Source organism: Numida meleagris, chromosome 3, assembly GCF_002078875.1.
Source record: "Numida meleagris isolate 19003 breed g44 Domestic line chromosome 3, NumMel1.0, whole genome shotgun sequence".
Taxonomy (NCBI): domain Eukaryota; kingdom Metazoa; phylum Chordata; class Aves; order Galliformes; family Numididae; genus Numida; species Numida meleagris.
In genome coordinates, this window is record NC_034411.1 from 106,213,589 (window position 1) to 106,238,635 (window position 25,047).

The 25,047-nt window shown below is 60.0% G+C and overlaps 3 protein-coding genes across 5 annotated transcripts in view; 1 reads left to right on the forward strand and 2 right to left on the reverse strand.

Annotated features, from left to right (window-relative positions):
• Positions 1–3,135, forward strand: part of CLU (clusterin) — a 4,608-nt gene extending 1,473 nt beyond the window's left edge. Inside the window, exons 4-8 of the mRNA XM_021392050.1 lie at positions 44–461; positions 1,408–1,521; positions 2,142–2,368; positions 2,572–2,756; positions 2,944–3,135. Of these exons, the coding sequence (XP_021247725.1) occupies positions 44–461; positions 1,408–1,521; positions 2,142–2,368; positions 2,572–2,756; positions 2,944–2,950 (951 nt within the window). The 3' untranslated portion in view covers positions 2,951–3,135. The remainder of the gene's footprint in view (positions 1–43; positions 462–1,407; positions 1,522–2,141; positions 2,369–2,571; positions 2,757–2,943) is intronic.
• SLC35F6 (solute carrier family 35 member F6) lies at positions 3,522–7,201 on the reverse strand. Of its 3 annotated transcripts, XM_021392048.1 has the most exons (7): positions 7,048–7,195; positions 6,452–6,509; positions 5,236–5,308; positions 4,994–5,165; positions 4,651–4,863; positions 4,413–4,523; positions 3,522–4,184 (listed from the first exon to the last, which is right to left on the reverse strand). In XM_021392048.1, the coding sequence occupies exons 4-7, from the start codon at positions 5,154–5,156 to the stop codon at positions 3,715–3,717; spliced, it is 957 nt and encodes a 318-aa protein (XP_021247723.1). In that variant the 5' UTR covers positions 5,157–5,165; positions 5,236–5,308; positions 6,452–6,509; positions 7,048–7,195; the 3' UTR covers positions 3,522–3,714. The 3 variants fall into 3 exon arrangements, with proteins under 3 accessions (XP_021247723.1, XP_021247721.1, XP_021247722.1); XM_021392046.1 differs by lacking the exon at positions 6,452–6,509 and having other exon boundaries at positions 7,048–7,201; XM_021392047.1 differs by lacking the exons at positions 6,452–6,509; positions 7,048–7,195 and adding an exon at positions 6,235–6,445.
• On the reverse strand, positions 11,825–23,285 carry KCNK3 (potassium two pore domain channel subfamily K member 3). Its single transcript, XM_021392125.1, has 2 exons — positions 22,973–23,285; positions 11,825–13,040 (listed from the first exon to the last, which is right to left on the reverse strand). Exons 1-2 carry the CDS (start codon positions 23,253–23,255, stop codon positions 12,154–12,156), a joined length of 1,170 nt encoding a protein of 389 aa, XP_021247800.1. The 5' UTR covers positions 23,256–23,285; the 3' UTR covers positions 11,825–12,153.

Here is a 25,047-nt window from a genome sequence, read left to right on the forward strand (position 1 = left end):
GGTGGGGCTTTTGGGCACTGCGCTGACCCCGATCCCACCGCAGCTGGAGGAGTTCCTCAACCGCTCCTCGCCCTTCTCCATCTGGGTGAACGGCGAGCGCGTGGACGCGCTGCTGGAGCGGGAGCAGCGGCAGGAGCGGCGCTTCGAGGACCTGGAAGAACGCTTCGGGCTGATGGAGGACGGCGTCGAGGACATCTTCCAGGACAGCATGCAGCTCTACGGGCCCGCCTTCCCCTTCTTCCGAACGCCGCCCTTTGGTGGTTTCCGTGAAGCTTTCGTCCCACCCGTGCAGCGCGTCCATCTGGTGCCACGCAAGAGGCTGTCCCGGGAGCTGCACCCCTTCTTGCAGCACCCGGTGCACGGCTTCCACCGCCTCTTCCAGCCGTTCTTCGAGATGACGCAGCGCATGCTGGACGGGGCGCACGGCGCCTGGGACCACCCCCTGGGGGGCTTTGCGCCAGGTAGGAGCTCGGCACCACCACAGTTCCCCCTCCTTGTCAGCGTGGAGGATGAGCTCAGCCCTAATATGAGACAGCGGAGAATCCACGCGAGAACCCGGGAATCATAGGCTCTGCCATTAGCAGAACTGGGATGGGTTTTGGGGTGGTTTTTGCCTATAGTCGCACCTCAGGGGGGTGAGATGCCAGAGGGATGAGTTGCTGTTGGGTTTGGATGCATTCACCGGGGGCTGTCTCCATGTTGTCACCTCCCCGCGTTGTCATCTCCGTCACCGTCTGCTGGGCCGGAGCCACGGCTCCACACGGGGTGGCTGGGAATGGGGCTGATTGCAAAACAGAGGTTGGCACAGAGTGCTCTGGTCTGGAAAATGTCTCGTTTGGGGCCAGGAAATGTTTTTTGGTGAAGTCAAACTTCCCTGGAAAAAGCGCTTGAATGGTTCACAAAGGCCCTGCGGTGCAATGGGGGCTTGTTGGACCTAGACCTAGAATGGAGGATATCCCCATCCATCCATTGTCCCCATCTTCCCATGGCTGCCCAATCCATTGGTTCCCCATCCTTCCTTTGGTCCCCCATCCATAGTCCCCCATTCACCCATGGTCCCCCATCCATCCATTGAGCCTCTTATCCATTGTCCCCCATCCATCCATCAGTCCCTTATCCATTGTCCTCCATCCATCTATCAATCTCTTATCCATTGTTCCCATCCACCCATGGTCCCCCATCCGCTGTCCCCACCCATGGTCCCCCATCCATCCATCAGTTCCGCATCCATTGTTCCAATCCATCCATTGGTTCCCCATCCATTGTCCCCATCCATCCATCAATCCCGCATCCATATCCCCCTTTCTTTGCTGGGGGAGGCCATGGCCGGGCAATGCTGCCCTTGCCGTGGCTGCATTTTGGGCAGCTGAGTTGTTGGGGGGCTCCCTAATGCATTGCTCTCCCCAGAATCCCGTAACTTCAGCACTGATCGCATGGTGTGCCGCGAGATCCGGCGCAACTCAGCTGGCTGCCTGCGGATGCGGGACGAGTGCGAGAAGTGCCGGGAGATCCTGGCCGTGGGTGGGTAGGGGGCAGGGGGAGGGCAAGATGGGGGCTGTGCCTGGCTGAGGAGGTGCAGGCTGAGGTGGGGAGGGGGCTGTGAAGGGATGCGGGGCATGGGGATATTATGGGATGCCGGGTGTGGGGTGCAGGCTATGGGATGTGGGATATGGGGTATTATGGGATGTGGGGCATGGGGTGCTATGGGATGCAGGGCATGGGGTATTATGGGATGCGGGGCATGGGGATGGGTGCAGGGGGTGGGATGCAAGGGATGGGAGTGGGAATGAAGGGGTTGGGATGAAGAGGATGCAGGAGTTGGGGATGGGGATACAGGGGGCAGGATGTGGGGAATGGGGATGCAGAGGATGGGGACACAGGATGCAAGGGAGTGGGATGGGGATGTAGGAGAATGATGTGCAGGGGATACAGGGGATGGGGATACAGGGAGTGCAGGAGGTGGGGATGGGGGATATAGGAGATGGAGGTGCAGGGGATGCAACAGATGGGGATTTAGAGGATGGAGGCGCAGGGGATGCAGAGAATGCAGGGGATGGGGATGCATGGGATAGATAGGGGTGCAGGGGACGCAGGGGATGGGGATGCTGTGGTGCTCCCTGACCCTCCACCGTGCCCCACAGACTGCTCACAGACAGACCCGGTGCAGAGCCAGCTGCGGGAGCAGTTTGAGGATGCCCTGCGCCTGGCCGAGCGCTTTACCCGCCGCTACGACGACCTCCTCAGCGCCTTCCAGGCCGAGATGCTCAACACCAGCAGCCTCCTGGACCAGCTCAACCGTCAGTTCGGTTGGGTCTCACGCCTGGGCAACCTCACTCAGGGGACCGACGGGTTCCTGCAGGTCACCACGGTGCGTCCCCATTGTCCCCAGGGCTCTGCCAAGGGCTCCGGGCCCCCCTCCGTGGGCGATGGAAAGTGGGTCAGGGGGAGAAAGAAGCGATTGTGCGGTCCCCTGTGCACAATAGCGGCCGTGGGGCCGGGTGCCAGAGCTGGGGGGGCTGCATGGGGGTCTAGCGGGGGCTGAGCTTTCTCTCTGTGCCCCTTTCCTCGCAGGTGCTCTCCAAAACTCCCAACCTCGAGGACCCGTCAGCCCCTGCCGACACGCAGGTGACGGTGCAGCTCTTTGACTCGGAGCCGCTGTCGCTCACCGTGCCCGGGGACATTTCCTGGGATGATCCACGCTTTATGGAGATCGTGGCCGAGCGGGCGCTGCAGCACTACAAGCAGAACAACACCATGTGAGTCCTGGTCCTGCCTGCTGGCCCCACGTCCCCTGCATCCCCATGCCCTTCATCCCCCGTGGGTGTACGCAGCGGGCTGGAGCTGCTCAGAAGCACAAAACCCTCCAGCAGCCCAGGCTGAGGGCTCAGCCTGCATAGGCTGGGGGCTGTTGTGCCTCACCCCCTCCCCTCCTTCCTCTGGCAGAGAGTAGCTGTCCCTCCTGCAGCCCCATCCCCACATCAGTGGGTCAAACGCCGTCACCGCTGCTCCCGCTGCTGGGCCCCCCAGGGCCTGAACCAGACAATAAAGGTAGAGTGAACCCCCCCGTCGGCTGCGCTCTCCTCCTGTGCCTTCTTGGGCTGCGCCCCAGCACAAATAAACCTTGTGGAAAAAGCAGCTGTGTAATGCTGGGATGAGTCGTTGGGTGTTGCGAAATGGGGGAAAGCCAAGAGCTGCCACCACTGCCACCTTCCTGTCCCAGTGCTGGGGTGAGGAGCTGGGCCCCTCAAAGCCAGCACAGCAGGAGTGGAGCTGTTGTGGGGCCACACATGGGCCCCCAAGGCTCACTGCCTTCTCCTCTTCCCCATGGCAGCTGGTTCGGCTGCAGAACGTGGCTGCATGGGGCTGGCACGCAGATGCTGTACCCATGGGTGCTCTCATCCTGCAGGGATAGCGGGGACACGGGGATGGGAGCACATAGGGAACGCACCACCCTAAGGGCAAACCCCATCATCCAGCACCTTGCTGGACCCTCCCCTCTGCCAGGACACCACGGAGCGAGCCACGGGCAGGAGCACTTTATTTGGCAGCAACACAGGTTGTGGATCAGTGGGGCCAGCCCCATTGCGAGCCCCCTGGCTGTGCCGGGGAAGGGCAGGCAGGCACAGCCCAGCAGAGTCCTCCCCATGCCCCCAGACAGTGAGGCAGCAGAAAGGCTCCTCCTGGAAGGAGCACAAGTCCCAGAGGGCACGTCGCTCAGCGCTCGCTGTTGATGGCAGCGTTCTCTGCATGCAGCAATCCTTCCCGCTCGGCCACGCTGCCGTTAGCCCTGCTCCGGGCCAGGCGGGCGAGCACGGGGCGGTGCAGCCCGTTGTAGAGGGCAGCACCCGTCAGCAGCACGGCAAAACCCAGGATCTGCAGGCTGTGGAAGAACTCCCAGCCCAGGGCCAGGCTGACCGCCCAGATGACGACGGTGCGGAGGCTGTCCAACACCATGCGGGTGGTGGCACTGATCTCCTTGGTGACGCTGATGCCGGCGAAATTGAAGAAGGCGATGCTGCTGATGTTGCCCAACAGGGCCAAGGCGATGAGGGGCTGCCGGCCGATCTGGCAGAAGGCATCCAGGGTGTCCTCCAGCACCCGGCGGGGGTTCCCGCTGAAGCTGCCCGCTGGGATGTAGTACATGGGGACCAGCAGCAGGGCCAGGATAATGAAACCGAAAAAACCTGGGGAAAGAGAGAGTGATGTGTGAGGCAGGAGTTGGCTACAAGCACAGGCCAAGGGTACCTGTTCCTGCCATGCAAGCCATCCCTGTGCTGTAGTATCCAGCACCTGAACCCCCCCGCATTGCCACCCCCTGCCTCCCAAACAAAGCAGCTCTCCCCACACTGCAGCCCTCTGAGCAAAGCCTCTTTCCAAAAAAGCCCTCAGCCCGGCCCCACGCAGCAGCAAACCTTCGGTGCCAACAGCCCGCAGCGGGTGCACGTCGTGCTTGTAGACAAACTTCTCCTCCAGCACCATCTGGATGGCGACAATCACCTGTGCCATGATGATAAGCAGGTCACCTGCGGGGAAAAGAGGGAAAGGTTGAGCCCTGCACCCCTGGGCAGGCAGCGTGGCTGACCTGGAGCCGTGCACAGAGAGGTGGCCGGGGTTATTTCTCTGCAGCCACCCCGCAGGGCCACCACGTACCGGTTATCACCTCACTGAGCTTGTGCTTCTGGTCGTGGCTGCTGTGCAGGTCAGCCAACCCCACCACCACCAGCCCCACAATGGTGACCAGGATGCCCAGCCACTGGCTCAGCTCCAGCTTGCGGCCCAGGAAAGCCACGGAGAGGAGCCCGGTGAAGATGATGACGGATCCTCGCAGCATCTGGAAGCTGGAGGCGCTGGTCATGTTCAGGGCTAGGTGGGGAGAAAGCACCCGTGAGTCATGTGTGCCACCACCCCTCTGCTCAGGGGTCTGCACCCACCCCAAACCCCACTGCAGGAGGCTCTGAGGTCTCAGAGAGGCAGAGCCTTTCCCAGCACTCACCCACGTACATGATGCTGGTCCCAGTCATGTCGCAGAGCGCAGGGGGCAGGAAGAGCAGCGGGCTGAAGGGCTGTGACGGTGCCATGCTGGGCTCTGGCCTCCGCCGGTCCCTCCACAGCAGCAGGTAGAACACAGCCAGGCAGGAGAACTCACCCAGGAACATGCCCACGGCCTGTGGGAGAGGTGGGTCAGGGTGGTCGGACCCAGGCGGGATGCCCTACAGCCCCAGGCTGGGGTCTTACCTGCAGGAAGGGGTGCTGGAAGCTGTGCTCCTCTGTCCCACCACAGCCAGCAGCGCTGAAGTTGTCAGCCCACCTGCAAAGGAAAGTGGCAGGGTTAGGGCAGGAGCTGGAGCATAACCCAAAGCACACCCAGCACTGTCTGCACCCTCTGGAGTTGCGAGCAAAGAGTGGGACCTCCACCTGCCAGATGCCACTGGGACAACCTAGAGAACAGGGGGTGGCCAAGGGCACTCCTGGCTCTAGCTTGCTGCTCCCAGTGATGCTTTTGGGTGACAAAACCACAAGTAGCCCCTGACCTGGAGGAAAGCAGCGTCCAAGTGACAGCTCTGGGGTCAGGGTACAGCACTGCCTGTGTTTCCCAGGTGCTGGGAAGGAACCGTGCTGTTGGCCCTGCTCCCAGTCCTGAGTGACAGGTGGGGAAATGGACACCGCCGTCTCATGCACCACTGCTGTGTCACGCACCACCGCAATCCACTGTCCCTGTGCCCATTTCTGTGAGAGGAAAGATCCAGCCACGCAGTGAGGAGAGCAGACTGTGGGGAGTCATCCTGGTACCCTCCCTTGACCCATATGTAACCAACTTTGGGGGCTATGGGACAGATGGCCCCTAAAGGAGGCTGGATTGCAGGCTGTGGAGGCAGCAGCTCCCACTCAACCACAGTGTCTGGGGGTACAGAGTATAACACCCCTCTTTTGGGTCTTCCAAGCCAAAATATTGTCCATACTGGACACAAAGGCACAGTCCCCATGGCACATCTCAGCCCTCATGCAGGGCTGGACCTCAGCCTCTTGGTGACACTGCACACCAACACTATCCCTGTAACACTCCGGCACAGCCACCATGAGCGGGTGACACGTGCCCAGCTCTGCTCTGTGCCGCAGAGCTGCTGAGCTCAGGGGAACAGGCGACAGGAAGGCCGAGAGCTGCCGTCCTGCAGCTGCACCAGGGGCTTTGCAGCCAGGCCAGCAACATTTCAGCATGACTCATCCCCGACTGACCTCTGCAGCCCCTCCGCCGTGTGTTTCGCAAGAGCCTTGCGCAGGCAGCTCGGTGCTATCTTCTCCCTCTGTTCTAACACCGTGCTTCAGTCTCCCCACCTATGGACCTGGTTTGCTGTGACCGAGGCCAAGCAGAGCCTTAATGTCACCCCTGCAGCACGGCGCCGAGCTGGACTGGCGGGTCCATCCTGCTTGGGCGGCTCTCAGCAGCACCCACCTGATCCTGCACACAACTGGGTCTCCCTTCGGGGGGGCTCAATCCAGCCCGGGATGAGCTGCAGCACAGAGCGGGTGCAGGGAAGCAGGGTTGTGGGGAGCAAGCATCTGCAATGGGGCCAAGCAATCCCCAATCCCCACATTTCCCCTTTCCTCCCCCAGCAGCAGCAGTGGAGCTCCCAGCCCAGCCCTGACCCTCCCCCCAGCTGCCACGCAGCCCCCACACAGGGCTCTGCTCAGCTGCGGGTACACAGTGGAGGCTGGGAGTGCTGGGGAGGGCTACAGAAAGTGCTCCAACAGCTGGGAGTGGAAGCAGGAGCCCAGGCCTAGGTGGGCCTTGGGGTCTGGGCCTGGGAGGGAGCCTACGTCTGGGACTGGGCCTTGGTATGGCCCTGAGCCTGAGGTCTAGGGTCTGGGATTGGGGTTTGGTTTGGGGTCTAGGTTTGGGCCTCAGGTCTGGGCCTGGGATTGGGCCCGATGATCGGCCTGGGCCTGGAGTCTGGGATTGGGATTGGGCCTGGGGTCTGGGTCTGGGTCTGGGCCTGGGCCTGGCGTCTGGGGTGGCCCCTCAACGCCCGAGCAGCAGGGAGGACTCACTTGGCCGCCAGAGTGTTGATGGAGCCGGTGAGCAGCATGAGGGCAGCCAGGCCCAGCTGATACCGGGACCACGCCATGGCCCCGCCGCCGCCGCCACCTCCTCCCGCCCTGCACTGCGGCGGCCGCGGCTCCGCCTCCCTCCCGCCTGGCCACGCCCCTCGGCTCTTAGCCCCGCCCGCCACCCACATGCTCGCTCTCCCATTGGCCACGCTCACACGTGGCCTCAACCACGCCCCCTCGCTCTCACCACGCCCTTTCCCCGCCCCTCCGCACGAGGCCACGCCCACTCCGACTTGTCCCCGCCCACTCCTCACTAGGGCACGCCCACCCCGAACTTGGCCACGCCCCTCTCTGCCCGCGAGTAACACGGATGTTCCCCGGGGTGCCCCCACCCGAGGGCTGAGCGGGAGAAGGAAGAGTCTGCCTCCGTGCTCGTGTCCCCACATCCCCCTGTCCCTGTACCTCCGTGGTGTTCCTTGTCCCCGTGTCCCCTGTCCCCATGTCCCCCATCCCCATGTCCCCATGTCCCCGTACCCCCATGATGTTCCCCTGTCCCCCTGTCCCCTGTCTCCGTGTCCCCTCATCCCCCTCTCCCCGTACCCCCGTGTCCCCGTGGTGTCCCCCTATCCCCACGCTGTCCCCGTGTCCCCGCCCTCCCCAGGTGCCACCAGATGGCGCCAACGCTGCAGCTCGGTGCCACCCGCGGCTCTCCCACTCGTGCCCCCACCTCGAGCGGGGCTGCATTCCCCCCCCACACCCCCGTGGTGGGGGTCATCTCCCGACCCCCCCCCGGCTCTCGCTGTATCCCCCGGCCCCGCGTGGGCCCCTTGCCCCCATCCGCGGCAGCCAGAGACAAATTGTTTTTCCATCCGACGTCAGCTCTGGGGCTTTTACCCGGGGGATGGGGGGGGAGATGGGGAGAGAAAAAAGAAACCCAGAGAAGGCTGCGTGGTGTTAACCCTTTCTATGCTGGGACCTGCGGGAAACACGCGTGGGCATTGCCTCTAGCAGGGATGGAGCATCCCGGGGGGGGCAGGGGGGGTCCTCCCGAAATTGAGAGGGGGGAGGGAAGGCGGAGTGAGACGTGGGCCTCCACCCACCTGCCCCGCCGCGTTCTCCTTCTTTGGTGGCACGGCGCTCGCAGCCATTTCTCATCATCGCTCGCCGCACATGTGCAGGCAAACAGCCCCCAGCCCTCCCCGCTGCCTTTGCCCACGGAAAACGCCATTGCAGAGGATAGGGCACACGCTGCACATGGATGCACACACACGTGCAGTGCACACAACCCCACTGCAGAACGTGTATGGCACACGTGTGTGCACACCGGGGTATGGGGTGGCATCTGTGGAGGGGACACCTGGGGAAAGACTGGGTGCCTGGAGGGGGAGAATGGGACAGTGGGGACACCCAGCACACTGGGGCACTCTGCGGATTGGTGGCACGGGGTTGGTCCCTATGTGTGTGCACTTATTTTCACACTTGTGCAGCTCTGCACCCTCATGCTGAGGCTGCCCACCATCGAGCAAGGCCCTGCTGTCGTTAACAAGGACATGAGTTCGGTCCCCTCATTAAGAGTACGCTCTGCTCATTTCTCTCCCTAATCTGATTTCCTGCCGGACGGACAGAAAGACGGGGATGGGCGGGGGATGGCACCGCCAGCTGGAGATTTTCCATCCGTTCCTGTTTGCCGTGCTTTGTTTTCCCCAACTTCAAACACGCACTTTGCCCTCCAGCATCGCAGGGATGGGAATGGAGGTGGCACAGACACTGCCGTGTGCCTCCACCCTGCTCTCATCCATGTGGCTCCTACACTGGATGAGGGATGGGGTACCCCTTCCTTGGGGCACCACACTTTGGGGCTCTGGGCAGGGAGGGAGCAGAAATAGTGTTGGGAACGGAGAGACATCACGCCAGGTGACATCAGCATGCAGAGGGCACAGGGGTGTCAACCATGGAGATTTCCAGCATGGAGATGTCAGCCATGGAGATATCAACTATGGAGATGCTAACCATGGAGAGATGCCAACCACAGGGATGTCAGCCATGGAGATATCAACCATGGAGAGATACAAGCCATGGAGATGCCAACCATGGAGATATCAACCATGGAGATGCCAATCATGGAGAGATGCCAGCCATGGAGATGCCAACCACCACGGAGATACCACAAGTGGAAAGGGAGTCCCATGAGTGCCCCTGGGCACAGCCGCCTTCGCTGCTCCCTGCTTGCCCCCAGGGGTCCCTCCAGGCCCTGAAGCCGCCCTGAGTCACGCCAGTGTCCCCTTTGGTGGCCATCACCCCCAGCACCATGTGCACATGGCACAGCTCAGCCATCTTCATCCCACTCTCCTCCTCTTCTCTGCAGGACCTGTGCTGGGTACCCAGAGGAAAAGGCCACGCTGCTTGATACCAACCAGGAATTTTAAGTCTCTCCAGCGCACTGTAAATATTTGGGCTATGAATGACACAGAAATATAAATACTCTGAGAGGCGGAAAAAAAAAAATCACTCGGCCGGAGGAGGATGGCAGATGTGGGGAGGGAGCAACCTCCTTGCAGGGATTTATGGCTGTGGTGGGATCCCCCTGAGCCTCCCTCACTCCAGGCTGAGCAGCTCCTGCTCTCTTAGCTCTCTTCCCAGCAGAGGAGCTGTTCCAGGCCCTGTGCTGGACTTTCCCCTGTGCCCATGTCCCTCTGGCACTGGGGGGGCCCATCAGTGGTCCCACATCCAGGTGCAGCCTCACCAGTGCAGAGTGAAAGGTGCTGATGGAAAAGCCATATCCGCATTGGCTGCTGCAAGCCGGATCTGCTCTTTGCAGGCTTAGCGTGATTAGATTAGGTGCTGGGTTTGAATGAAGCCCATTTGATCCACTTAAAGGCAGGAGAGCAGCCCTAAGCTCTGCTGATGGCCCATGGGGACTCGGGTTGCCCTGGCCATGAGATGTCCTCAGGGCCATGAGCACAAGAACCCACCCAGAGGCTCAGAGCAAGGTGCCCCAAGTGGTGCCGAGATTCCAATCAGCCTTTATTTCTCTCTACATTGAAAGTAAATCAGCAGTACAAATATACTTTGGCATGAGAAACGGAGAAACCTTGTCAGGGGGATTCTGTTCCCCATCGGTATCCTAAGGATGAGACAGATGCAGAGAGCAAAAAGAAGTTCCCTGGAGTCATCAGCAAGGTTCCCACAAGACTCCCTTACAATAGATATTTATAGATTTCTATAGGTACGATTATAGCATCATTTATAATAAATATCCTCTCTGGTATCTAACAGTATGTACACATCATCAAGTATTAGAAATACATAGTTTTTCTTCTGTTAAAAGTTGAGAAAACAAATGCCTTGCTGGGGACAGGCACACTGGGTTGTCCCCCGAGTCCTGGTGGCCCCCTGATGGGGCTTTTGGGGGGCTCAAAGCCAGGTCCTGCTGTCCTGGTGTCCCCCTGTCCTCAGTGAACTGTGCTTTTGTTGCTGGGGGACAAGGGGTGATGGGGACTGTGAGCCATAGGGCAGGGGGAAATGCTGGGCTCATGGTGCTGGGTGCCATGGGATGCCAAGGGGCACAAGCTTGGAGGTGCAGCTTGGAAGGGGTGAAGAGGAAGGTGAAAACCTTCCCCACATGCCAGGCTGTCTCCTCTTCAAATTCTTTGCCCAAGGTGGCAGCCCCAGCCCCGGAGCTGCAATTGGGTGCAAAGGAGATGGAGGTCAGAGTGCAGAGGGCACCCTGGGCACCACCAGCTCTGGATAGAGCACCGAGCTTCTTGGTCACCGGTGACATTTTCAGCTATGTGACTCCTGGTGTCTCCCCCCAACAAGGAGCAGTAAAATCTCCATCTAAGCCCCTCTTAGCCTGATTTGTTGTGTGCACACCATGGCAGCTTGGCTCCTACCCTGCCCCATGGAGTCCCTGGTGCCCACACACATCCTGCTCATGCCTTGCACACTTGGGCAAGGGGGTGGTGGTGGGGGTCTTGGGGCTCTCTAGCAGCCTAGACAGAAGTGTGTATGCATATCTGAGTTGTCCCCATGCTTGTTCCTCCCAGCAACTTTCCAACAGGTTGACATACTCTCCAGGTCTTCAAGTTTCACATTTTGAGGAGTGGTTTGCAAAATAAAATGAAATAAAATAAATTGAAATTAAATTAAAATAAAATAAACCGGTTGCCCCTGCTTCTTGCTCCGGTCACAATTGGCGAAGACTTGAACAGGGCCAAGGGCTCCTGAAGCCAACCTGATTCCCCAGGGTCCTTGCAGCTGTCCTAACATTCCAAGGTCCCAGCCCACTTGGGGGCTGCAGCCCCCCTGCATCAGACCCCAGACATCCTGGGGCATGAGGAAGTTCTTCATGCTGTGACCAAGATATCTTGGCCTAAGTGTCCAGGGTACACAGGGGGTAACAGAGTGGGATCTACATGGAGATTCATGAGGCACGGGGTGCATGGGATTGATGGAACATGGCCTACATGGAGCTTCATGAAGTCTGGGTCACACATGGGGGATGATGAAGCGAGGCCTACACTGAGCTTTGTGAGGCCTGAGGTCCATGGGAGGTGATGGAGCAAGGTCTACATGGGGCTCAATGAGGCCTGGGGTGCACAGGAGTGATGGATTAGGGACTAAACTACTTCAGGTTGGATATCAGGAACAATTTCTTCTCTAAAAGAGTGGTCATGCATTCGTGCAGGCTGCCCGGGGAGGTGGTGGAGTCACCGTCCCTGGATGTGCCCAAGAAGTGTGGAGATGTGGTACCTAGGGATGTGGTCAGTGAGCATGGTGGGGATGAGTGGGATTTGGACTTGGTGATCTGAGAGGTCTTTACCAACCTGAATGATTCTATGATTCTATGATACATGGAGCTTCATGAGGCCTGAAGTGCGTGGGGGTAATGGAGCGAGGTCTACATGGAGCTTCATGAAGTCTGGGACATGTGGGAGCGGTGGAACTGGATCTACATGGAGCTTTGCAAGGCCTGAGGATCATGAGGAGTGATGGGGAGAGGACTGTATGGAACTTTGTGAAAACTGGGGCACACAATGGGGATGATGAAGGTCTACATGGAGCTTCACGAGGCTTGGGGCACACGTGGGGGTGACGGAGCGAGGTCTACACGGAGCTGCGGCGCTTCATGAGGCCCTGGAAGGCCGAGAGACTGTGGAGGCCGGTGGAGACGGAGCTGATGGCCGACCGGCGGGTGTTGCAGAAGCATCGGTTGGAGGGGGTCTCGGGGCAGCGGCCGGGCGAGGAGTGGCTCTGCTCCACACAGGTGTCCGAGGTGGACAGGTCCCTGGGGATGATCATGGGGATGGAGTACTGCAGCTTCTCTCGGCTCTTGTACCACAGGCACGAGCACATGGACTGGAAGTGGAGCACCTCAGCGTAGACATTGCGGAGCCCACCCCCGCCACCCCCGTCTGCCACCGCCGCGGGTGCAGACGAGGCCGTGTCCGTGGTGTGCACGCTGCTGGCCTGCCCGTTGCGGGTGAGCAGCGCCCGGTGCTCAGCGTCCCGCTTCTCGTCCTCGGCGTTCATGGTCATGAAGCGCAGCACCACCAGGTTGAGGAAGGCCCCGATGACCGTCAGCCCCGTCAGGATGTAGACGAAGCTGAAGGCCACGTACTGTGGATTGTTCTGCAGGGCCTCGTCCTTCTGCAGGGCCACGTAGTCCCCGAAGCCGATGGTGGTGAGCGTGATGAAGCAGTAATAATAGGCATGGAAGAAGCTCCAGTGCTCGTAGTAGGAGAACGCGGCCGCCCCGATGCACAGGGTGCTGATGCAGGAGAAGAACCCGATGGTCACCATGTTGGCCATGGAGACCTCCGCCCGCCTCATGCCCAGGCACTTCTTGATGCGATGCAGGAGGTACCTGACAAAGGTGTTGATCCGCTCGCCCAGGCTCTGGAACATGACGAGGGTGAGTGGGATGCCCAGCAAGGCGTACACCATGCAGAAAACCTTCCCGCCGTCCGTGCTCGGGGCCGCATGGCCGTACCCTGGGGAGTGAAGCCATAGAGAGGTTGGCATTGTCACTGTGCAGCTGGTGTCCCATACTTGGCCACCTGTCTGAGGGCTGGGGCATCTGGGATGGGCCCTGGATGGGGTCGCATGGTCCCCTTGTTTGGGGGATTTGGCCACTACATATGTTATCACCAATGGGCTGGAGATAGCTGTCCTCAAATGCACTTCCCTGGGCAGTCTCAGAATGGCCAGGTGGGGAGGCAAAGGAGAAGGGGAGAAAAGGGATTGTTAAGGAATCCATAGATGAAGGTGGATGGTTCTCCTCTGTTACCACATCCCTACATCCCAGCATCCCTGTATCTTTGTCTCCCCATGTCCTCAAGTTCCTGCACCCTTGCATCCCACTGAATTCTATCCAGGAGCTAGGGGACTCTGTATCCACACACATAGCCCTGCAGAGAGCATCTGGACTTCAATCAATCTCCTGCCTGCGCAAAACACATGCAAATGGGACTTATTCTCTCCCTGCGGTGGCGGATTATTTGCTTGTAATGGATCCCAGATTCAGGCAGCTGAGCATGTGGAGTGTGGGGATGCCTGCCCAGCTGGCGGACCCAGGGGCTGTGTGCTGCCAGGAGGAGCCCTTGCCACCAGGCAGCCACCATTTGCTTTTCCCTGTTTTTTTTGTTGTTTCCCCTCTTTCCTTTTCCCCATCCCTTCCTCTTCTTCCCCTTCCTCTTTTCCCTTCATATTTCTTCCCCTTTCTTCCCCTTCAGTTTCCCTTTTCCCATTTCCTCTCCTCTCCTCTCCTCTCCTCTCCTCTCCTCTCCTCTCCTCTCCTCTCCTCTCCTCTCCTCTCCTCTCCTCTCCTCTCCTCTCCTCTCCCTTTACCCCTTTTTCTTTCTCCCCCTTCTTAATTTTCCCCTTCCCTCACCCTTTCCCACTCCCCTTCCCACTCTTTGCTTTTTCTTATCCCTTCCCCTTTCCACTGCCCATCACACCTTGTCTTGTATTTATAGCGCTGCACTCCTCAATTATTTAACACCTCCAAAACTATATTTGACATAAAAGATTAAGCGGTGTTCACTTATGTGTGGAAAACATTTTGACATGACATGGTTATTAAGGGGCAAAGGCAGGGGATGCTTTGAGCTCGACCTGAAGATGACTTTGGGAAAAGCCGAAGGCTCTGATGCAAATTTGCCCTGCAAAAAAGCTTTTCTCCTCCAAGGGCTCAACGTTGCCCACCAGGGAACTCCGAAAAGCAAAGCGGGGTGGGGAGATTTCCACTGCCCTTTCCTCTAACCTGATTCAATCCGAACACTTTCCCGATGCTTTGATCCAGCATGGGAATCCCACCCTGCCCCAGCTCCACTTAATCCCTGCTCAGCAGAGGCAGGTGGCCTCTCTCCCCGCCACCCTTTGCTGGCAGCTTCCTCGAGGCCAAGGATTAAGCCATGCCAGGGCGAGGCGAAATCACGGCTCGTCAGATCTCGGGCCAAGCTGTCCCCGGAGCTGGGCTGCGGGGAGGGCTTTGGCGAACCTCAAGCATCACTGCTGTGCCCGCATGGGCACCGCGGAGAGCTGAGCATGGTCATCCCCCAGATGTCTCTACCCCACTCCAAACAGCCCAAATCCCCCTATTCCTTGAACATCCATTCAGCTGAGGTAGGGATTTAGGATCCCAAGCTCTATCCATGCTAACAACACTGCAGAGCACCCTCCCTCCTGCACCTCCTGCACGAGGTGCAGCCTCCCAAGGCTATATTTAGCCCCATTTCTCCATCGAGAAGGGAGTTTATGAGATCTGGCAGCACGGCCAAGTGTCCATCAATCCACCAGCCCCCCCGCCAGTGTCAGCACGTGCTGCCTGATCTCCATCACGTTTACGGCCAGGATGAAGGTCAGAGGGTATTAAATCCCCCGTGCATGGCTGGGGAAAAAGCAGCCAGATGGGAGAGGGGCCCTGGGGAGCTGAGCCCCCCAAACCCCTCTTGCACCCATCCATCATATGAAAGAAAAGAGTAGGAGGTGCTGGCCAAGCTCCTGTCCCATTGGGGCTCCCCACTGGCGACCCCAAACCTTGCTCTCCTCACCCTTTGTAAAAGGAGCATCCCTGCTCCTCTCCTGCATCCCTCCTGCAGCCCCTGGGCTGCCTCAATGGGTCCTGGAGGGAGACAGGTCCCAGCAGGTTGAGGTGCTGGAAGCGGGCAGGGAGCACAATGTGTGTCCCCCAGGAGAAAACATGACATGTCCCAGAGGAACGTGGACTGCTCATCGCCTTTTTAGGGCTGCGGAGGAGCAGGAGTGGATCTGGCTGAGGCTGTGGGGAGCAGGTGCAGGGTTCGCTTGGCCCCAGCCTGGAGCAGATCCCGGGGGCTGTCGGGAGCAATGGATGGAAGGGATTAGTGAGCAGCTGGCGCCAGGGCTTGGGAGGAGGATGGAAAATTCGTGGGGTGATGCAAGGCTTGGGGGTGCAAAGGGCTGGTGGGGCAGGGAGAGGGAGGTGGTGCTGGGTGCTGGGGGATATGGGAAAGAGCTGAGGGTCACATCTGGGAAGGTGCAAGTGGACAGGGTGTAGTGTTGCAGGGAGCCAGGACAGGGATAGGGATGCAGGGATTAAGGAGAGGAGGATCAGGGAACAAGGATTTGGTGGTGTCCCCAGGGCAGGGCATGGGAAGTCCCAGGCGACAAGAGAAGCTTGAGCTGGGGCAGCATGTGAGGGGTGTGAAGCAGGCAGGACACCATGGGGGTGCTCATGGGGCCCACAGTGGGCATGGGGTGGGTTCCTGACTGCACCCTCTTGCCCCTGTGTCTGCCAGGTAGGTCTGGGGATAGTTTTTCCCTTCCTCTCCCAGTGCAGTTTTGGTTGCAGCAGGAGCTGGGTGGGGAGCGCCATTGCCCTTGCTGAGCGATGATGTGATGGGGAACCCACCAGACCCCTGACCATGTGAGGGTTCTCCAACATTCTGACCTCGGGGGGACACAGCTCTGCTTCTTTCAAGCTTGGATTTCCCCTCTTGACCTTGGGATCAGGGAGGTTCAGCATCAGCCACTAGGGTCAGCTGGGGCTGGGGACCCCTGATGTGCTCCTGCTGGGCTGGGGGCAGCAGGGCAGGGTGTCCCTTGCTTGCTTTAGTGGCCCTGGCTGGAGGGGAGCATGCAATTGTGCCATCTGTGTGTGTATGGAGCAGCTGTACTGAGGTAAGCATGTGAGCTCCGCCATGCTCCAGGCACCCCCTGATTTTTGCAAAAGCTTGGGCAGAGTGCGGGGTGCCCCTTGGAGCTGCCCAGGGAAAGCGTTTGCAGAGTGGGCAAACAAGCAGGCAGAGAGCGGCTGGGAAAGGTGGCACATGACAGCAGCACCTGCCTGCTCTGAGCAAACACGGCCATGGGAGAGCCCAGCGCAGGGGCACAGTGCTGCTTGCACTGCTGCCTGCACTGCTGCCTGCACCACTGCTTGCACCAATGTCACTGCACCCTGCAAAGCCCTGCATGGGGTCACATGCTCTGTCCTTCCCAGAGTGGAATCTCATGGAGCACAGGAATGAGGGCTGTGGGAAGGGGCCTATGCCACCTGGGGACACCTCCCGGGCAGGGCAGGGTAAGTGGTATCTTCAGGATAGGGACCAGATTTGGGCAGCAGCGCCTCAAAGCTGAGCTGAACTTGGGTAATGCAAAGCTGAGCAAGCTCTGGTATCTGCACTGCACCTCTCCAGCTAGATGCTAAGCCTGAAATAGGGATAGTCCTCACTGTGCCTTCATCAGGGCAGGTGAAGGGTGCAGATATCCCTGCACACCACCATCCACCCACCCATGCAACCATTTATCACTCATCCATCCACCCATCCACCCATCCATCCACCCATCCATCCACCCATCCATCCATCCATCCATCCATCCATCCATCCACCCATCCATCCATCCATCCATCCATCCATCCATCCATCCACCCATCCATCCAACCACCCATTCTCCACCCACCCCACCACCCCAGATCTCTGCTTATCCCCACTCACCTCTCTTGCCACCCATCTCTCCACCTTCCCCCTGATCTCCATGCACCCACCTGGTGAAGCAAACTCGGCACTCAGGGGTTGCCCTGGCATAGGGTGGACCCACTAGGCAGAGGTGGCTGAGCCTGGGGGGCTCATCTGCTCTCATACCAGTGGGGCAGGTGGGGTAGAGATGAGGTCACCCCATCCCGTGCCATGCCCTGGGCTCCTCCTGGTACCCCCATCCTATACAGAAACTTTTGCACCATTACCCCCAGCATTGCTATGCCCCCTTCTCCATATCTCTCCTGTGCTGCAGCGGGGAGTGTTGCCCCCAAAAGGGACTCAGAGGCGCCCAGAGGGAAGCTCTGCACCCCACTCATCCCAGGAGTGCTCAGGAGAGGGAGCACAGCTGCTGCCCTGCCTGGGACAGCCCCAGACACAGCAGTGGGGCCCCGCCACAGCGGGGCTGATGCTGTCATGGAAAATCCCCACGCCAGCCAAGGGCCGTGTTTGTGCCGACCCGAAACTGGCAATTTTTCGCTGCACTTTGGGGCTCTGCCAGGCCCCTTCCTGGCTCCCTCCCTCCCCAGCCCTACAGATCCTCCCCCTTTGCTCCCATCTGGGGCATAGTCAGGACCCCCGAGAATGGGGTCGGATGCTGGTGGGGCACAGAGTCTGTTAGGGGGGAGTCTGAGCTCATCCCTGTGCACAACACATCCCATTTGCACAATGGGAAAGGGGACACTGTGGGGGTGGAATTAAAGGTGAGTGCAGCCTGGGGGGCCGCCTGCCACTTCTCTTTGGGTGACACACATGGGAGTGGCCATCACCGCTGTGGAAAGCTGCACTGTGTGCCCTTTTCCCCCCATACACCACACACCACAGCCCAGCACCATGCACCACACTGGTGCACAATGTGCCATTGTCCAGAGCAGTGCACAAGCATCCAGCACTATGCACTGGCACTCAGCACTGCACCAGCATCCAATGTTGGGCTGTGGCACCCAGCACCAGCATCTAACACAGTGCACTGATGCCCTGCAATGGGCAATAGCACTGTGCACCTGTACCCCGCACTGCGCATGAACACACAGCAGTGTGTATCAACACCGTGCACCTACACTCAGCACCGTGTATCAGCACCCAACACTCTGCACTGACACCCAGCACTGTGCACCACTGCCCAGCACCATGCACAGTGCCGTGCATCCAACACCAGCCTCCAGCATCACGTGCAATGCTGTGTACCCTGTATCCTGTGCCAAGAACAAACAGCTAGTACCATGCACCAACACCTGGTGCTGTGCACCAGTGCCCAGTACCACAAGCAACACCATGCACCCAGCACCTTGTGCTGTACACCAGCACCATATGCAATGCCATGCACCAGCCCCCAGCACCTTGCACTAGCCCCCAGTACTCTGCAGCAGTGCCCAGCACCATGTGCAATGCCATGCGCCCAGCACCTTGTGCTGAACAACAGCACCATGCCCCAGTACTCAGCACCATGCGCAATGCCATGCACCAGCATTCAGCACTGTGCCCAGCATCATGTGCAGTGTCATACAATAACATCCAGTACTGTGCTCTGGCATCATGCCCACCCAGTACTGTGTCCTGGCATCATGACCAGCATCCAGAACCGTGTGTAATACCATGTAGCAGCCCCTAGCACCTTGCACCAGCACCGTGTGCAACTCCATGCACCATGCACCAGCAGCCTGTGCTGAACACCCAGCACCATGTGCAGTGCTGTGCACCAGCACCCAGCATGGTGCCCCAGCATCCAGCACTACTTGCAGCACCAGCACAGCCCCTCTGCCCCACAGCAGCTCTCCCCAAAGGCAGACCAGCGAGCTCCAGCCCCAACACAGTTGCGTGTCTCACTTGTTCCATTAACCCCACTGCCTGTCCAGCCAGGATTTATTCAAGGTAGCAATGCCTGCTATAAATCCCACGTGCTGCAGTCACTTCAGCCTGAGAGCTGGATGATAAATATCACAGCCGGGCTGTAAATCACATGCCGGGTCGGCACGGGCTCTCCTGCAGCTCCTCCATGGGTCCGTCTTTGTAGCACTGGACCCACTCCCAGCTGGGTACCAGGGTTTGGCGATAGGAAAACCAACAGGACAGACAGAAATGGGAGGGGGTGCCCCAGCACTGACCCCCACCCCACAGGATCGCTGCCCCAGCATGGATTGTTTGTGCTTGTCTGAGTCAGTCGTTTGCTGGAGGGTTTAATGAGGCATCAGCTGGGAAGGAGCGGGCATTAATTGTTCTTATCTCTCCGGGACAGAGATGAGCAGAACATTTATAGCCTGGGCAGGATGGGAGGAGGGGGCAAAAGCAAACAGAGCTCAGAGGGTCTCTGAGCCAGGCTTGGGACACAATGTGGCATCATTAGGTTTCAGAGTGAACACAACAAGCAGTGACTATGGAGAACCATGGGCAGTGGGGGCAGGGGGTGGCCCTCTGCCTGCAGCAGGCATAGGGTCGTGCACTGGGCACCCCTTCCTGCAGGTATCTGGGGCGAGGAGAACTGAATCCCAGCCCTGGAACGGCGTGGTACGGTCATTCCCTCCAATGTGTTCACTCTGAAGCCTACTGAAGGCATGCCCGGAGCTGCCAACACTCATTTCCACCGCGATCATTGTCAGCAGGCACAGCGAGTGCGGAACAGAAATGTCCTGAGGGCTCGGAGGGAGCTGTGCTCCGTTCCCAGCCTTCCCCCATCCCCTTTCCATGAAACCTGCCCTCGTCCTGAATGTGTTTGTCTCACTGTGAGCATGCCATGTCCCCTAAAGCCACCAGACCATGACCCCTTTCCTCCTCCTGCCCGTGGCTGTCCCCTCTAGCTGCCCCCTCCCTGCCATGCCCCTTCCTTAGAGCCTCAGGAGCGGGACTGAATCAGAGATGAAAATAGCAGCAGGGCAGCCGGCGGGGAGCGTGTTATTCATCCTGGCTCTGAGTCAGGGCCGGACCTGCCAGCGCGGCGGGAGGAGGTGCTGTGGGGCAGCGGGGGCCTGGGGAGGGTGGAGGGGCAGAAGGAGGATGCACGGGGTGGGGGGCTTGAGGTGCACTCAGGAGGGATGGAGGGGACATGGTGACAGCCTCTGGGGAGAGCCACAGCACCCTGCAAACACCCCACGGTGTCACCTGCTGCCGCTGCAGCCCTGTCCCACACTGAGCCCAGGAGGGAGGTGGCAGATGGAGGCACTGCAGTTGGCATTTGCCACCTGCTGCAGACCAAATGGCCGAGCACACGCGAGGGACATGGGCTGGCTCCATCCCTGCAGGGACAGCGCTGTCCCCAACCTCATGGCCCCGTGGCATATCTGGGAGCATCCAGCGCGAGGTTTGGGTTTCCTGAGCTGCGGTGCACGGAAGGGGATGGCCTGCAGGTCCCAGTCCCCAGCACTGTGCCACGTGGCACAGTTGACCCATCCTTGCTGCAGGGACAGGGGCGGAGGTGTCAGGGACATGTCCTGCAGCTCCCCTTGCCCCTGGCCTTGTGGGGGAGGAGGGGCAGAAGGGGGCACATCTAAATATAGCAGATCCCGGTCACCCTCTGCAGCCACGTGCCTTGTCCCCCTGCATGTATCCAGCTGCCACCAGAGCTGTCCCCATGAGTGCCACAACCCTGGGGATCACATCCTGCCCCACTGACCCTGCTGTCAGCACACGGATCCCTCATAGCATCCAGCTCAGGGCACCCCAACCCCAAAAGGACTCAGAACCCACGTGCAAGGTCACACCAAAAATCTGTCCCCAGTGCTGCAGGATCTGTCCCTGATGCTGCAGGATCCATCCCACTCAGTGCCCCAAGCCAGCCACGATGCTCCCAGCAAAGTCACCCTGTGCCAGCCCAGGGACCCGCACTGTGCCCCCCCCGAGGTGGCCCCTGCCGGCTGTCCCCAAGGCCATCATCCTAAGGGAGATGGCAATGGGATATGACATGGGACGGCCACAGCCCTGGGAAATAGGCGCTGTGTCCCTGTTAGAGCAAAGCCAGCAGGCAGCGAGCAGAGATGTCCCCTTGTCACCTGCTCCGAGTGGACTGTGCACGGCACTTCTCAGTGCAAGCAGAGAGGATGGCGGTGAGTTCCTGAAAGAAGGCTTTTAGCCCCCCCCCCGCTGGAAAATCCCATTTCATAGAAATAGACGCTGACAGATTGATAACAACAGGATTGAGTTACACACCCGTGTCCGTGCAGCTTCCCCAACACACAGCCTCAGACACGGCAGAGCGGGGCTGAATTACGCACACTTCAGGGAAATCCCCTCTGCATTTCCCTTTTGCTTCCAATTGTGTGGCTTTGGGGCCGGGTGTCACCAGGAGGACCCCCCCCCTTCCCAAACCTCATCTGGGGTGCAACACTTGCATCTCCCTGCTCCATCTGTGGGCACACAGAGGGGACTGCAGGGGATCTGGTGGCCCCAGGGTGCTAGGGACGCAGGTCAGGAGCAAAATGGGGCTGTGCACTCTGAGTTGGCTTTGTCTCACTGCAGCATCCTTTGTGTGTGCCGGAGACACTGGCTGGGGGCATTGCTCCTGCCCCCTGGCACCCCCTCCTCCTGCCCCGCTCTCTCTCACGTCAAACATAAGCTGCTTGTCTCTGCTTCCCAAGCCTGCCCCAGCTGCTCCGCCAGCCGGGAGAGCTCAGCCCCATCCCCAAAACCCACATCCCAGCCCTACAGCCCTGGTGCCCCCCTCCAGGACCCTGCTGTAACCCATAGCTCACAGGCAGCCAGCAGGGGATTGGGGATTATGGGACACTTTGGGGACCAGGGGACAACAGAATGGAAGATGTGGGGTCATGCACCCTTGCACGGAGCCAAACTCGGTGGTGTTTGCTCCTCGCTTGTGGGGGGAGGATGGAGCCACTGAGCTGCGGTTGTCCCTGTTGGGGGGACATTGGTGGTGGGGACACTGAGGGGATCCTGGGCAGGGGACATTGGATGAAGGGGCCCCACAGATAGCTGGGGTGACAGCATAACCAGGTGAGTTATGCTGTCCATGGATATGGTGGCAACTTGGGGTGACCCTGATATGTCCCTGACTCCTGCATCCCCTCTCCCCACCTTGGGGACTGAGCCAGGTTTCCCTGGGGACTTTTGGTTTCTGGCAGCATGGGATGGGTCAGGTTGGATCGGGATGAGGCAGGGACATTGCCCCGAGCACTGGGGCGGCATGCCCTCCCCCACTCTCCCAGTAGGGTCAGGGCACCCAGACTGAGGGTCCCACCGTGTTCTTGCATGGGAAGGGTCTGCAAGGGAATCCTGTCCCCAGGAAACCTTCCCCCCTCACCCCCCGCCCTACTCCTCCTCCAGGGAAGGAGTGAGCCGAGGGAAAGCCATCCCTGGAGAGGGACACTGGGAGGGGAAGCACTCCATGGCCCCCAGCTCTCAGCTGCAGGGCTGGGGCTGGGGCACTGTGTGCAGGAACAAGTCCCCTCGCACAGTCTCCCCCCCAGTCTGTCCCACCGAGGGACCCACATGTCACCTCCCTGCCCGCACCGACCCCTGAAAGAAGGGGGTCCTGCCCCAAGGAACAGATAATCCCCCCCCTCCCTCGACACCGTGGGGCTGTAGGGTGGGGAGTGGGGGTGAGGAGCCTCCGAGGCTGGGAGACCAGAGACCACGGGGATGGGCAGAGATCGGATCCCAGGGCGGCACAGCCCTGACGCTGCGGGGACGGACACGTTTGGGACGAGCCGGTGGAGAGAGTGGAGGGGGCCGCCCCGATGCCACGGGGATGGGCGGAGGGGGCCGGGAGAGGGGGGGGTTCCCGATAGTGGAGGGTTGACGCTGCAGGGATGGGCGTTATGGGGAAGGGGATCCCGAGGGGGTCAAGGGGAGCGGTTTGCCCCGACACAGCGGGGATGGGCAAAGAAAGGACGATTCACACGAGGACCCCCAGTGCTTTTTCGGCGGAGTGTCGGGGCTGAGGTCGGGGGGTTGCCCGGTACCTATGGTCGTGATGACGGTGATGGCGAAGTAGAAAGAGCCGGCGAATTTCCACTGGACGCCGGCCTTGTGCGGCTTCAGCTTGAGGACGACCCACTCGAGCTCGCGGTAGCTCTCGGCGCTCAGGTTGTATTTGCTCTTCAGCTCCTGGCTCTTCGCCTCCAGCCGCCGCCGCTCCGCCGTTTCCTCCTCCGATTCGAGCGCGTCGAAGACGGCGGCTCCCACCAGCAGGTAGGTGAAGGTGCACATGATGAGCGCCAACGTCCGCACGTTCTGCCGCTTCATGGTGCGGCGGCGGAGGAGGGAGGCGGCGGCTGGGCCGTCTGGGGCATGGCGGCGGCCGGGGCTCCGCGGAGGGCCCGGCTCCGGGCGGCGGCGGCGGCGGCGGCGGCGGCGGTGGTGGTGGTGGAGGAGCGCGGAGGGCGGCGGCGGCGGCGACGGGGGCGGGCGGGGGCGGAGCTGTCCTTCAGCACCACCGCCCCGAGCCGGCACCGGCACCGGGACTGGGACCCGCACCGGGACCCGCACCGAGACCCGGACCCGCACCGAGACCCGCACTGGGACTGACACCAGGACTGAGACCGGGAACAGGATCCGTGCCGTGCGTTGTGCACCGTGCGCTCCGCACCTTGCGATGTGGCCAGGGACTGGCACTGTGCGTTGTGCACCGTGCGCTGGGATCGGCTTCTAGACTGCCGCTGGGACACATGCCGTGCGTTGTGCACCGTGCACTGGGTGCTGGGACTGCCAGTGGGACCAGGACTGAGGCTATGAGTTGTGCGCCATGTCCTGGGACTGGCACAATGTGCAGTGCAAAATACACGGCACACTGGGATCAAACGTGGTACCATGCACTGGTGCCAGGAGTGGGACCATGCACTGGTGCCAGGAGTGGGACCATACACTGGTGCCAGGAGTGGGACTATGCACTGGGGTTGGCACCGTGCACTGTTCACAATGCATCGTGCACCAGACCTGGCACCCAGACTGACACAGGGACTGCACACTGTGCACCATGCACCATGCACTCGGACTGACATAGTGCATTATGCACTTTGCACCATTCACCATGCACCAGGACTGGCACCAAGACCAGGACCAATGCCATGCATTGTGCACCATGCACTGGGACGGTACCCAGACTGACAGTGGGACTGGCAGTTAGACTGGCTCTGTGTGTTTTGCACTGTGCACTGTTCACTGCAATCGAGACTGGCACCATGCATCTGGAGTGGTAGCAGGAATAGCACTGCTCCTATGCATTGTGCACCGTGCACCATGCAATGGGCCTGGCACTGTGTCCTGTTCACTATGTACTGTGCTCTGGGACTGACACCAGCACTGTGTGTCATGCAGTGTGCTCCTTGCACCATGCACCATAGGTCAGTACTCAGGACTAGCACCACGCACCATACACCAGGATTGGCACTGTGCACCAACACACTATGCACCTGCAGCACCGCTGCCCCACCGTGCCACACACCTGCACACACCCTGCTCTGTGCACCAACACGAGTTCAGCATTGTGCACCAACACACCGTGCTGACACAGACAGTGCAAGGAAATGCGTTGTGCACCGGTGCTTAAGTGACGGGTCATGCAAAAGGCAGAGTGGTTTCTCATTCAGAAAAAGCAAAATGACTTCGGTCATGCTGCAGCTCACAGGGTGCAGATGCTGTTGTGGTGCTGCTTCCTCAGCACGAGGTTTGCTCTTTGCCAGCCGGAGCTGGGAGGTGTGAGCAAACAGAGCACAACACAAGCTGTTGCCTTCAGCTGCTGCATCACCCACAGATGCAGCCCCGGGAAGGAAAAGGCAGAGGCAGCCTCTCCTCCTGGGGAGCACCCAGCAGCTCTGTGCTCCCCCAGTGCTCCCTGCTGAGCCCCAGGAACAGCCCTGCTTAGCGCTCCCAGCTGCCTGCAGCTGCAGCTCCACGATCTCTTGCTTTGCATACAGGGAAGCAGCAGCAGGGAGCTGAGAGCAGGGGATGAGCCCCATTTCCCAGATCCCATAGGTCAGGGTTCACCATTTGGTCCTGTTTGCAGGGTGGGAGCCACAGGAAGAAGAGGATGAAGGGA

Coding starts and splice junctions, on each gene's coding strand:
- SLC35F6 (XM_021392046.1), bottom strand. CDS start 7,124: ATGGCGTGGTCCCGGTATCAGCTGGGCCTGGCTGCCCTCATGCTGCTC. Junction 4,864..4,993: donor GACCAGCATCATGTACGTGG/GTGAGTGCTGGG, acceptor CTCCCCACCTAG/CCCTGAACATGACCAGCGCC. Junction 4,524..4,650: donor GCTCAGTGAGGTGATAACCG/GTACGTGGTGGC, acceptor TTTTCCCCGCAG/GTGACCTGCTTATCATCATG.
- KCNK3 (XM_021392125.1), bottom strand. CDS start 23,255: ATGAAGCGGCAGAACGTGCGGACGTTGGCGCTCATCATGTGCACCTTC. Junction 13,041..22,972: donor CACCGTCATCACGACCATAG/GTACCGGGCAAC, acceptor TTCACTCCCCAG/GGTACGGCCATGCGGCCCCG.